The 13,930-nt window shown below is 41.4% G+C and overlaps 1 protein-coding gene across 1 annotated transcript in view; it reads right to left on the reverse strand.

The window, feature by feature from the left end:
* Positions 1 to 11,913, reverse strand: part of ALG6 (ALG6 alpha-1,3-glucosyltransferase) — a 67,199-nt gene extending 55,286 nt beyond the window's left edge. The window contains exons 1-2 of the mRNA XM_032427364.1: positions 11,826 to 11,913; positions 8,251 to 8,516 (exon numbers count right to left, since the gene is read on the reverse strand). Of these exons, the coding sequence (XP_032283255.1) occupies positions 8,251 to 8,332 (82 nt within the window). The 5' untranslated portion in view covers positions 8,333 to 8,516; positions 11,826 to 11,913. The remainder of the gene's footprint in view (positions 1 to 8,250; positions 8,517 to 11,825) is intronic.
* Between the last annotated feature and the right edge of the window lie 2,017 nt (positions 11,914 to 13,930).

Consider the following 13,930-nt stretch of genomic DNA (forward strand, 5'->3'; position numbering starts at 1 on the left):
CAGAGAAAGACAATTATCATATGATCTCACTGATATGTGGAATTTAAGAAACAAGGCAGAGGATCATAGGGAAAGAGAGGAAAAAATGAAACAAGATGAAACCAGAGAGGGAGACAAACCGTAAGAGACACTCTTAATCTTAGGAGACAAACTGAGGGTTGATGGAGGGGAGGGGGGGAGGGGGATGGGGTGGCTGGGTGATGGACATTGGGGAGGGTATGTGTTGTAATGAGCACTGGGTATTATATAAGACTGATGAATCACAGACATGTACCCCTGAAACAATCCATTATATGTTAATTACTTGAATTTAAATTTTAAAAAAATTTAATTAATAACAAAAACAAACAAAAAAACCTCCCAAAGATGTACTTCAGGAAGAAAGAAAATTATCTCAAAAGAAGATGCAATATGTAAAAAGGAAGGTTAAGCACAGAAAATGATAAACATGAGGGTAAACCTAAGTAAATATTAATTTATAAAACAGTGATTAATCTTAGGCAATAATAACATTCTAATAGCGGGGGTGAGATTTGTAACTAGAGTTAAAGCATCTCATGGCCCTTGCATTGTTCAGAAAGAGAACAGAAATATTAATTTTAGACTTTGTTAAGTTAAATAGGTATATGAAAAAATCTCCACACCATGCCCTGAAAGAACAAAATAAAGCATAACTTCCAAACCATCAGGAGAAAGTGGAATTAGGGTGGGGAACTGGTTAGTCAGGTCTAAGTCACAGGGATTCAGAGGTAAAGAGTAAAAGGATAGAAAAAGATATATCAAGCAAAAATTAACCTAAAGAAAACTGGTGAAGCTTTATTAATTTTAGAGGAAATGGACTTTAAGATAATAGAATTACTGTAAATAAACAGGGACACAACAGTAATGTCATGAAATTCAAGTCACAAGGAAAAAAACTCTGCATCACCTAATAATATAGATACAAAGTATACAAACAAAAATTGACAAAACTACAAAGAGAAATTGCAGCTCTCTCAACTGGTAGTTTAATTGGGCAAAAATAAGTAAGGATATAAAAAACTAACATCAAAACAATAATACTGAGTTAATGGATACATGCAGAATATTAAGCTGGAGAACATGTATTTTTCAGGCACACATAGAACATTTATAAAACCTGATCATATAGTATGCCAAGTCTCAATACATTTCAAAGAATATGTACCATAAGAAAGATTCTCTTTCTACCATGCAATTAAATTTTAAAAATGTCAAAAAATCATTTTTAAAGCCTAAATATTTTAAAAATTTTAAATATGCTTCTGAATAATTCAAGAGGCAAAGCATAATCACAACAGAACACAGAGGGGCACCTGGGTGGCTCAGTTGGTTAAGTGTCTGCCTTCAGCTCAGGTCATGATCCTGGGTCCTGGGACTGAGCCTCGTATTGGGCACCTTGCTCAGCAGGGAGTTTGCTTCTCCCTCTCCCTCTGCCCCTCCCCTCTGCTCATGCTCTCACTTGCTCACTTTCTCTCTCTCTCAAATGAATAAATAAAAAATCTTAAAAAAAAAAAGAGGTCCCAGTGTGATAACGATTGCCAATTCCCCCCAAATTACTCAAAGGTATAGAATAATGTAATTTCAATCAAAATCCCAACAGGGTTTTTCTTAGGACTTTGACAATCTGATTTTTTTTTTTTTTTTACTTTGGAGTAAAACAAGATTTCATTGTTGACAAGGTTACTTCTGAGTTGCAGAAATTCTTCTGGTTTTTCCCTGTACTCCCCCATTCAATCTTGACTGCCATAATGAGACAGATTTTTTTTTTTTTAAGGCATATATGTGGGTACCTGGATGGCTCAGTCAATTAAGCATCTGCCTTCAGCTCGGGTCATGATCCCATGGTCCCGGGATTAAGGCCCACATCGAGGCCCCCTGCTCAGTGGGGAGTCTGCTTCTCCCTTCCACCCTCCCACTCATGCTGTCTCTCACACACGCGCTCTCTGTCTGAAATAAATTAAAATCTTTAAATAAATAAATAAATAAATAATGGCATATATGTGTGTATTAGGTGTATTAGCTTTCTATTGCTACATGACAATTATTACAAATTTAGCAGCTTAAAACATCTCACAATTCTGTAGGTCAGAAGTCTGAATGGGTTTAACTTGATTCTTTGCTCAGGGTCTCACAAGGCCAAAATAAGAAGGCAACCAATCTGAACTCTTAACTGGAGGCCCGGGGAAGGAATCCACTTCCAAGCTCATTCAGGCTATTGGCACAATTCAATGCCTTGCTGCCACAGCCTGAGGTCCCATTTCCTTGCTGACTGTCAGCTGGGAGCTACTCTCCGTCTGCAGCCAGCCGGAGGCCACTTGTGTTCCTCCAGACATGGCCCTTCCATTGTCAAACCAGCAACAACCTTAGGCCCTTATGTTTTGAATCTCTCAGGAGTCCCTTTCTGCTGCCAGCTAAAAAAGTTCTCTGCTTCTAAGGGCTCCTGTGATTGCACTGAGCAACCCTGGATAATCCAACACAATCTCCCTATTTTAAAGTCAACTGTGCCATAGAACCTAACAATCACTCTTGAGTGAGATATTGTTTTCACAGTTCTGGGGAATAGGGCAGGACATCTTTGGGGAGCCATTTTATAAATTCTGCCTACTGCAATATGAATGAGCAAAGCCCACAATACCTAAAACATCCCTGAAGTGGAAATATCAGGTAGGAGAATTTGCCTCACAATATATCAAGCCTTATTATAAAATTATAATAGTAAGACACAGCAGTAGTGGACCAATTGATCAGAATGAACAATCAGAAACAGACCCATGCATATACGAAAACCTGAGATAGAGCTGATAATGCAGATTAGCAGGGAAAAATACACTATTCAATAAATGGATTGAAACTGATTACCCAGGTGAAAAAAATTTAAAATAAATCCTTATCTCACATGTTATATATAAAATTCAATTTTAAGAAGGACTTCAGTAGGAGAGACAAATCTTAAAACTTTTAGAAGAAAATCTTAGGAAAATACCTTTGTGACTTGGAGTAGGGAAGAATTTCCTAAAGATACAAAAAGCACAAATCATAAAGGAAAATGATTAATAAATTTCACTATTTTATCCTGTTCATCAAGACACCTTAAGATGTGGGGCTCCTGGCTAGCTCAGTCGAAAAGCATGTGACTCTTGATCTCAGGGTCTCAAGTTCAAGCCGCACATTGGGTATAGAGATTACATACATACATACATACATACATACATACATAAACAAACTTAAAAAAAAAGACATCTTAAGATGTGAAAAGATAATCCATAAACTGGGAGAAGATATTTACAATTGTACAAAGGTTAGCTTCCACAATATGGAACACTTGAGAAAAAACCCCAAAATACATAATATATAAGAAAAAAAATCAAATAGAAATATAGAAATGACATAGCAAATATCCTAGAAAAGGAAATATAAATGGCCAGTAAAGATGAAAATATGCTTAAGCTTTCAATAATGAAGTAAATTCAAATTAAAAGCACAACAAAACACCATTTCACATACCCCAGAGTGGCAAAAGTTTCAACACTACCAAAAGTTGTGAAGTATGTGGGGTAACAGGGACCCTCCCCCTTGGGAACTGCCTCAATACTAAAAAAGCTTAGAATGGATGACTGAAATAAAATTTGCTCTAGGAATTGGCACTAATGTTTTCTGGTTCATTTCCTGCAGTTTCTTTTTAAGATCTCAGGTTGAGCATGAGCTTAGAGAGAAACTGAAATAGGACCTGCCTACTTCGGTTTTAGCCACGTAAAAAGGATTCCTGCAGTTGGCCCAGCCTCGTTCATCACAGAGCTGCACTGAAGTATGAAGCCAGGGCCTACCCTGTTGTTCTCTGTGACCAGATGAAGATGGATTTACGTGTTCTTGCGCCCCAGGCAAATTCCATGTCTCAAAATTCACCCTTCTTTATATGACTAAAATGCACCCAAACCTTACCATACCCAAAATGGAATTCATTCATTACCTTCCCCACTGAATCTGCTCTGTTTTCAAGTCTCAGTATCTCTGAACTAGAAACCAGACTCACTGTCAAACTCCTCCTTATTTATCCCCATATACAATTCGTCGTTACATTTTGTTGATTTTTACTCAATGTGGCTCTCAAACTTAGTCACTTAGACAAGCCTCATCATCCCTTGCCTAGACCACTGCAACCAGCTTTATGCAACAACACTTCAAATAAGCATCATAAATTGAAGTAAGGCTACGGCACATATATGCTGTCAGTGTGGTCTTGCTACCACCAGCCTCTCCTTGTTCTAATCCAAACTCCACGCTGCCTCCGTATTTGTCTTCTTAAACAATATACCTGATCATGTAAAGTCCCTGCTTAAAAACCTCCACTGGCCAAAAGATAAAACCCTCACACGTTACTTTGGCTCACAATCTGGCCCAGTTTATTCCTACTTCATCATCTACTGCTCCACCTTAACCACGCACCCTGTATTCCAGTCACATTTACAGCCTCAACATACCACAAAGAACTCTTGGCCTTTGTTCATGCTATTTCCCGTCACTGGAATACTCTCCTCTCCTCCTTATCTGCCTAGTAAATCCTCCCCACACTCCTTTCAGAACAAACATGTTATCGTTAATGTGATACTCTAAGCCTTTCTTGTCTGAACTACAAGTCTTTTGTGTTCCCAGTCTTCTTGGTTTATATCACACTATATTTTAAAGTAATACATATTTACAAGTCTGACCTACCCACCTGACTTGGAACATCTCTAGGGAAGTGAAAGGGTGATTCAGGAACCCAATTACAATGTGGGGATGGGGGATTCCCCTCATGTCCAACAAGCAATTCTCAGACACAAACTCCATATCCTACAATTCAACTCAATTCTGACACTATCTGCCCAGAGATACCATCAGATTCCACAGGTTATGGGTTCAATACTAAAAGACCGCCCCCTCCCTCCACGGCAGAGGCCAGTCACAAGCCCAGATTCTGACCAACTAGGTTATCAACTGGAGTAGGGAAGAATTTCTTAAAGATACAAAAAGCACAAATCATAAAGGAAAATGATTAATAAATTTCACTATTTTATCCTGTTCATCAAGACACCTTAAGATGTGGGGCTCCTGGCTAGCTCAGTCGAAAAGCATGCGGCTCTTGATCTCAGGGTCTCAAGTTCAAGCCACACATTGGGTACGACCCCCTCCAACTCTGGATGCCAATCTCAAGTCTAGACTGCAACCTGCACTTCTGACCGACTGGCTATAGATCCGATGTTCCCACAACCTCCTCCTTTGGTCCTTTGCTAGAGCAGCTCTCAGAACTCAGGTAAACATTTACTTACTAGATTGGTAAAAGGATGTAACTCAGAACAGCCAGATGGAAGAGATGTATAGGGCAACGTGTGGGGAAAGGGCACTGAGCTTCCATTCCTTCTGAATCTCCATGTGTTCACCAACCCCATCCTACTTTTGGGTTTTTATGAAGGCTTTATTACAAAAGCATACTTGATTAAAACATTGGCCACTGGTGATTGATTCAACCTCCAGCCCTCTCTCCCCTCCCTGGAAATCAGAAGGTAGGACTGAAAGCTCCAACCCTCAAATGATGCAGTTTGGTTTTCCTGGCAACCAGTCCCCAACCTTAGGTGGGTCCAAAGGCCAGCATTACCATAACAAAAGACAACTTTATCACTTTCACTTAGAAAATCCCAAGGGTTCTTAGGGGCTGTGCCAGAAGGAGGACAAAGACCAAATATATATTTCTTACAAATCACAATATGATAGGAAGATACCATTTATTATTCTTGGTCATCCTGAAAGCCAGACTGAAGGACTTGATCACCAGTAAGATATTTTTGCTGCACAGCAGACACTCAATAAACATTTTGGGGTTAAATGATCTGATGTAAGGATCAAACAAGATAATAGTTGTGAACCATTAATATGCTGATTATACTCCTACACTACTAGAAAAGAAAATACGTTGGGCATCTGGTTGGCTCAGTCGGTTAAGCGGCTGCCTTCGGCTCAGGTCATGATCCCAGGGTCATGGGATCCAGCCCTGCTCAGCAGACAGCCTGCTTCTCTCTCTCCCTCTGCTGCTCCCCACCTCCCCCACTCATTCTCTCTCTCTCTTTCTCTGCTCTCTCTCCCTAATAAGTGAATAAAATCTTTAAAAAGAAAAGTAGGGCACCTGGGTGGCTCAGTTGGTTAAGTGTCTGCCTTCGGCTCAGGTGGTGATCTCAGGGTCCTGGGATATAGCCACGCATGGGGCTCCCTGCTTAGCAGGGAGCCTGCTTCTCCCTCTCCTCCCCACTTGTGCTTTCTCGCTATCTCTCTCTCTCTCTCTCATATAAATAAATAAAATCTTGGGGTGCCTGGGTGGCTCAGTCGGTTAAGCATCTGCCTTCAGTCAGGTCACGATCCCGGGTTCCTGGGATTGAGCCCTGTGTTGGGCTCCCTGCTCAGCAGGAAGTCTGCTTCTCTATCCCCCTGCCCCCCGCCCCTCCACCCTGCTCGCCCCTCCACCCTCCTCGCCGCTCCACCCTCCTCGTGCTGTCTCTCTCTCTCGCTCACTCTTTCTCTCAAATAAAATCTTTAAAAATAAATAAATAAATGCTTTAAAAAAAAAGAAAATACAGTTCATACATATTATCTCAGGTAATCCGCACAACCCTGTTAAAATACATATTAATATTCCCACTTTGTAGAAGAGGTATCTTTGTAAAAGGTTCATGGAGATTAAGTAACTACTCTAAGATCCACCAGCTAACAAGGGAAAAAAACTAAGATTTGAACCCAAGTCTACTACTGCATCCAAGTGATTTTACTTCCTCACTATTTCTCAAATTCATTTATCCATCTTTTAGCTGGCTTAGTTTGACTTCTTTCTCAGAAGCCACAGAGTAGTGTCCTAAAAGCACTGATTTTGGAATAAAATACAACTGTATTTGAATCCCAGGTGTCATTTATCAGTTGTCTCATTTTCCATTTGTAAATTAGAGACAATACCTATCTTCAGTAGTCATGGTAAGTAAAAGAAAAGGCTCAGTGTCTAGTATATGATAAATACTTAAAAGGTAGCTCATACTTCTATTATTATGATTCTCTTTACCTCCAACCTGCTTCTGACAATCCTTTTTCATTACAATGAAAGTTATTTTTCTAAAACACAAGTAATTTGCCAAGCGAATTGTATACCTAAATCTCGAGCTGCTCCCTCCCCATCTTTTTATTCCTTCTTTTTATGCTACAACAATACTGACTACTTAAAACCATGCTCTCATTCTACCATGTTTTTGTCCATGTTCCCCATTTCATTTGTCTCGCAAATTCCAACTCATCCTACAAACCTTGAACTCAAACATCATCTTCTCTGAAAAGTTTTCTCTAATGCAACCTGGTCATTCACTTCTCTATGTTACCTTTGTACTTTACAAATACTTCTAGTCATAATAATCACATTGTCCTATGACCACTTACCTACTAAAATGTGGACCCTTTCAGTACTGGATATTCATGTATTTTAACACCTAGCACATTGCCTGGAACATGCGCAGTGCTAAATAAATACTCCCAGGGTGAAATCTAATCCTATCCCCTGTCCAGGACCGCGTACCATCAATTCTCCCTCCCTTTCTCTCACATCATTCCCAGTCTTAGTCTCCACTGGTCTCTTCCCTTCAGTCTAGTAACATGGCTTCTCTACCCTAAACAAACAAACAAAAGCCTCTTTTGATTCCACTCCCACCTTGAGGTAATACCTCAGTTCTTTCTTCCATGAGTAATTATTTCTCAACTTGTCATCTTCCCCATTAGAATACATTTTTGTTTTCTCATGTCATAAACTATGCTTCTATTTAGCTCTTACACATATTTTTTTTTTTAAAGATTTTATTTATTTGACAGAGAGAGAGACAGCTAGAGAGGGAACACAAGCAGGGGGAGTGGGAGAGGGAGAAGCAGGCTCCCGGCTGAGCAGGGAGCCCGATGCTGGGCTCCATCCCAGGACCCCGATATCATGACCTGAGCCGAAGGCAGACGCTCAACGACTGAGCCACCCAGGCGCCCCTACACATATTATTTTTACTAGAATTCAATGTTTAAGTGTATTTTCTTGACTATACCAATAAAGCCTCAAATTCTTCTCTGTCCCAGTCAGATATCTATAAATTATTACAAAAAGGAGGAGGAGGAAGAGGGGAAGGGGGAGGAAACTATTCAAAGGAATATTTACCCATCTTTTAAACAGTAAAGATGTGTTACCTGAGTAAGAATTAAGAGAAACTGTCCACCGTACTGTTAGTCCTAATAGGACCACAATTGCCATCAAGTACCATTTCTCCATATTTTTTCTTCAATTCTAAGGAGAGAAAAAAACAGGACCAGTGCCAGAATACTCTTAACATGTAGTCAGTCACTTCTTCATCAGAGAAAGGTTATCAATTCTTTGGGATTAGGAGTTTGAGAGAATTTTAAGTGATGCTTCGTTTCCAGTTAAATATTGACTTTTATGTCTATGAAGAAGTAGCCTGGAGAGAAAAAAAAAAAAAAGAAGACCGAGAGTTAGCTGAGCACAGTATAACAAAGAACCCATTAAACCAACCAGGAAGATGGAGAATTGGGGGTGTTGAAAAGGAGGAAAAGTGGGTAGTTTTAAGTTCTTTATTCCCTAGTCCTCAGTTGGGAAATATACCTCAAAAGGTAGCTCTCCCTATTAAATGGGACTCAATATATCTAAAGTTGTGGTAAGGATCTTTCTTACAAGGGAACAATCCTGAATGAAGAAAAACAACAGACATATATAGATAGTAGAAGAGTCAATTCCATCTAAAGCATGTTTATCTACACATAAAAGTAATACTACAAAAGTTAACGAAGAGATGATTTATCTTTGGTACAGAGAGAAAGAGGAATTTTACCTTTCTATTTAGTTTAAGAAAGTCTTCCACTAAAGTAATTTATGTAGTTTAATTTTTACTTCTTTTCTTCCAAAATATACTTTCACTAACTACACCATCTTTCCATCTTAGAGAATGAACCTTTACAAGAATCAAGTAATAACCCCAATTCTTTTTTTTTTTTTTTTTTTAAAGACTTTATTTATCTGACACAGAGAGAGAGCACAAGCAGGGGCAGCGGCAGGCAGAGGGAGAGGGAAAAGCAGGCTCCCCGCTGAGCAGGGAGCCCCAGGCAGGGCTCAATCCCAAGACCCTGGGATCATGACCTGACCCGGAAGATAGACGTTTAACCGACTGAACCACCCAGGCACCCCAATAACCCCAATTCTTAAAAGAAAAAAGCAGTAAGATGCAATTAACCATTTACATGTTTCATTTTTTTCAGTTTTTTCCTTGAGTTGGAATGGTTTAAAAGTAAAAAAGCTTTGAGAAATTATGGGCCATTTTAACCACAGGATATACTTTATTTTTTTTTTTTAAGATTTTATTTATTTGTCAGAGAGAGACACAGCAAGAGGGAACACAAGCAAGGGGAGCAGGAGGGGGAGAAGCAGGTTCCCCGCAGAGCAGGGAACCCAATGCGGGGCTTGATCCCAGGACCCCAAGATCATGACCTGAGCCGAAGGCAGACGCCTAACGACTGAGCCACCCAGGCACCCCCACAGGATATACTTTAAAAATAACCAGAAAAATACAATAAGTCAACTGAATAAACTAGGGGAAAATTGGTACATTCCACGTACTGGGTAAAAAAAAATTTTTAAGAATGTAATTAAACATATTAGTTTTATTTTTTATTAAGTTTATTTTAATTCCAGTATAATTAACATACAGTATTGTATCAGTTTCAAGTATACAACATAGTGACAAAAATTATTCTCTTATTTAAATATAGCAAGGGTCAGGGCGCCTGGGTGGCTCAGTTGGTTAAGCATCTACCTTCGGCTTGGGTCTGTGGTCTGGGGGTCCTGGGATCTAGCCCCTTGTCAGGCTCCCTGCGGAGCTTCTCCCTCTCCTTCTGCCTCTCTTTCTCTATCTCTCATGAATAAATGAATAAAATCTTTAAAAAACAAAACAAAAATAAATAAATAAATATAGCAAGAGTCAACTCTAGAACTAATGAAGTCTAGCATCTCAATTAGGGAGAATGACTCAAAGCAGTAAATAAGGCTATGTAAACATATTATTCACATTTGGATTATATAAATGCTGTTTCCTCCCTGCTACCACATCCATTTTTTATCATTTTACTATTCACTAGAACTTCTATCACAGAGGCAAGGTAAGAGGAAAAATTAAAATTCAATCACTTTGGCACACCTGGGTGGCTCTGTTGTTAAGCCTCTGCCTTCGGCTCAGGTCATGATCCCAGGGTCATGGGATGGAGTCCCGCATGGGCTCCTTGCTCAGGGGGGAGCCTGCTTCTCCCTCTGTCTGACACTCCCCCTGCTTGTGCACTCAATCTCTCTCTCTCAGACATAAATAAAATCTTAAAAAAAAAAAATAGGCTAGACGCTAGACACCAAAGAATACATATTATATGGCTCCATTTATGAAAGGCTCATAAATAGACAAAACTAATCTATGGTTAGATATCAATAAAAGAGAAAAGAGAGGATGGTGATTGGGAGAGGTCTCCAGGGAGGTCTTTCTGAGAAGAAGGTGAGAACATTCTGTATTTTTGTTGGTGGTGGTGTTGTTTTGTTGTTTTGAGGAAGGGAGTGTGGGAGGGGCAGAGGAAGAGGGAGAGAGAGCGAGAATCTTAAGCAGGCTCCAGGCCCAGTAAGGAACCCCACGTTAGGCTTGAACTCACCACCCTGAGATCATGACCTGATCAAGAGTCCCTCGCTTAACTAACTGGGCCATCCAAGTGCCCCAAATGTTGTTTCTTGATTTGAGTGGTGGTTAAAAGATGCGTTTACTTTACAATAAATCAGCAAGTTACAACTTATGATTGCTGTATTTTCTTGCACATGTTATATTCCAATAAAAAAGCATAAAAGGAAATTACATTTTTTAAAAAAGAAAATTACATTTGACAACTACAGTGTAAGTTCTGTGCAAGCAAGGATCCTCCTGTCTTAGCCCCTGGCTCTGTTCCCTGCACTTAGAACAATGTTGCAAAAAGCAGGTACTCATAAAATATTTGCTGAATGGAGATCTTCCTGTGTACGAAGAGGGGAAGTACCTAATTTTACTGAGTCCTCTGTGGTCAAAGATATTATGAGACTTAACGGATCTCTTCTTGAACAGTAGCAAGGGTGCTTTATTACTTTTTCCATCTGCAAAGCACAGTAACTTTCTAACCCATCCACACGACACGAAGTCTTTACGCAGGTGGCAGATAAGTTTTCCGTCCTACTTTGCCCTAAGATTAGTAGATTTCGATCAAAAGCAAAAATAAAACAAACAAAACCTCAGCGACATTTCGATCAAAAACAAAAATAAAACAAAACCTCAGCGGTTCACTTCCAGGGCTGAATTTGTTCTTAGTCTGAGAGGTCCTTCCTCCAAGGTGGACACAACACCCAGGGAGTGCGGCTATCCCCGAGGAGCACGTCTGGCAAAAGGGACCGTCCTAACGTTTCTCCTCCCTTTCTCCAGCGGGCCAGACCCTCAAGACCGCAGGAACAAGGGCGTCAAAGGAGCCAAGGCTGCTGCCAAGCCAAGGGGTCCCACCACCATCAGCACGCCCCGTCACCCGACCCCCAAGCGAGACAGCAGGCTGACCCGGGGAGGCCTCGCCAGCCGCCCCTCTGAGAGGAGCGGGACCTGGAGCGGGGCTGCTACCTGCGCGCGGGATCGCTGCGCGTCGCAAGTCCCCCTCCCCTCCGCACCCTGGCCCCGCAGCCCAGACGTCCCAAGATCCCGGCCTCTTACCCCACCGCCCGCCGAACGTTACGAGTCGCGCCCACAGCTATCCCAAGAAGGCGCCTGCGCGCTCGCCCGTGGGGCGGAGCGCTTCTCTCCGCCTTCCGCTTTTGCGTGCGCGCGCGCCGAGCGCGGGAGCGAGCCCGTCGAACGTGAGGGGAGGGTCCGGGAAAAGGCGCGGAGAGGAGATGGCAGGCTTAGGAGGCGGAGCAGCGGCGGCAGGAACGCGAGAGGCCTCTCACCCCGGGTTAGGCTTGGGGCAGGTGGAAAGCCCCTTGCTCTTCTTTCCCGGGATGATGGCCAAGTCCTGAACGGCTGCTTAGTCCACGGATTCCTGTCAGGGGCGGGTCCTGGCTCCCTTCACAGAGTGGAGAGCCCTTGGCTAATCCTCACCACCGGGCAGCGGGTCTTCCTCTGTGCCTGTGCCCTCAAGGAGCCAGAAAGCCACCTGCTTCACTTTCTTCAAGCCACGTGCCTGCGAAGAAGAATGTATTAAGGCTGGTAAGTCACTTCGTGTAAGAAACATTAAACGTCCAACCATTTTTGAGCCTGTGGGTTATACAAAAGAACAGCCCTGCCCTCAAGTAGCCACTACACCTTTCCGGTCAGGCAGCTTGGATCACCTATTCCCAAACTTGCCCAAAATAACTACCTTGCCTCCTTTGTTCAGTGAATGCACACATTCCTCTCTGCTGAATCCTATCATTCTCTATAAGCCAACCCCTCTGATTTATAATACATAAATACCGGCAAATATTTGACTATGGCTGTATACTAAGTGGGTCTGCACAACTCTCTGGATCTATTTTTCTTCATCTGTGAAATGAGTGATAGGTCTATGTAAACTTCCACATCTAAAACTTTATTCTATATTTAAAAGACTCGAGGGGCGCCTGGGTGGCTCAGTTGGTTATGCGTCTGCCTTCGTCTCAGGTCATGATCCCAGGGTCCTGGGGTGGAACCCCACCTGGGGCTTCCTGCTCAATAGGGAGTCTGATTCTCCCTCTACCCTCTGCTCGTGCTCTCTCTTGCTATCTCTCTTTCAAATAAATAAAATCCTTAAAAAAAAGAAAACAAATAAAAGTAAAAGACTGTCAGTACTAGAAATATGGAGAAATATGGCCAAGTCCCTGCCCTCAAGAGATTTCTCATTGGAAAGACATTTTCATACATAAAAGGATAGAAAGCAATAGAAGGGAGCACATGCTAAATGTCAGATTATTGGTATATGCATTAAGTAGTGTAGGAGTTCAGAGAAGAAATGAAAACTGTAAATTAAAAACTATCAGGAAATGCTTTCCCTGGAGCAGTCAGCTGAGCTTTGAAGGAAAGCCTGGAGGATGGGAGTAGGACTCCAGGCAAAGGAAAATGGTTCAAGTCAAAATTGTGGCAGCTGAAAAGTGCAGAACATTTCCTCCAGTTCAGATGATGGCTGATGAAGCTGGAAAGGAACAATTGTGGAGAGCCTTGAATATGGTGGCTGTGGTCTTTGGAATTTATTCAATGATCAGTAAGGAGCCAATAAATGACTTTTAGCAGGGATTCGAGTGTACAGTACAGTCTTAGAGAAAATTTAAAGTGGTGATAATGGATAAGATGAATCAGAAGAAGAGGTAGAAATCATTATAGTAGTCCATGCATGATTAGACAAAGGCCTGGTCTGAGATGGTAATAGTGGAACTGGAAAAGAAGAAATCAATGCAACAGGAAGAATGGGCAGGTCCTGGTAACAGTATATACATAGAAGAAGTGAAACAAAGGAGAGGGTAAAATCAAGGAAGGCTACCAAGGTTTCAAGTCTGAATTACTAGAAGATCTGAAAGATCTAGGGAAGCTTAGGGAGAAGCTGGCTTGGAGGGAAAGGCAATGCATTGTACTCAGTTTGAGGTGAGCAGGACAACAAGTTAATGATCTTCAGGTACCAGTTATGAATCAGAGCCTAGAAAAAAATTGGAGTTGAAGATAGAGATATGAAAGTCTTTCATTTGGCTGAAGAATGAGGGAGACAGTACAGTGGGAGAATAGACAACCATACTTCAGTAAACCCATATTTAAGGTCAGAAGGAAAAATACAAGCTAATGAAGGATATTACATGGTTACAAGCATAGGGGGA

The sequence above is a fragment of the Phoca vitulina genome, unplaced genomic scaffold (genome assembly GCF_004348235.1).
Source record: "Phoca vitulina isolate PV1807 unplaced genomic scaffold, GSC_HSeal_1.0 scaffold2, whole genome shotgun sequence".
In the NCBI taxonomy this organism is placed as follows: domain Eukaryota; kingdom Metazoa; phylum Chordata; class Mammalia; order Carnivora; family Phocidae; genus Phoca; species Phoca vitulina.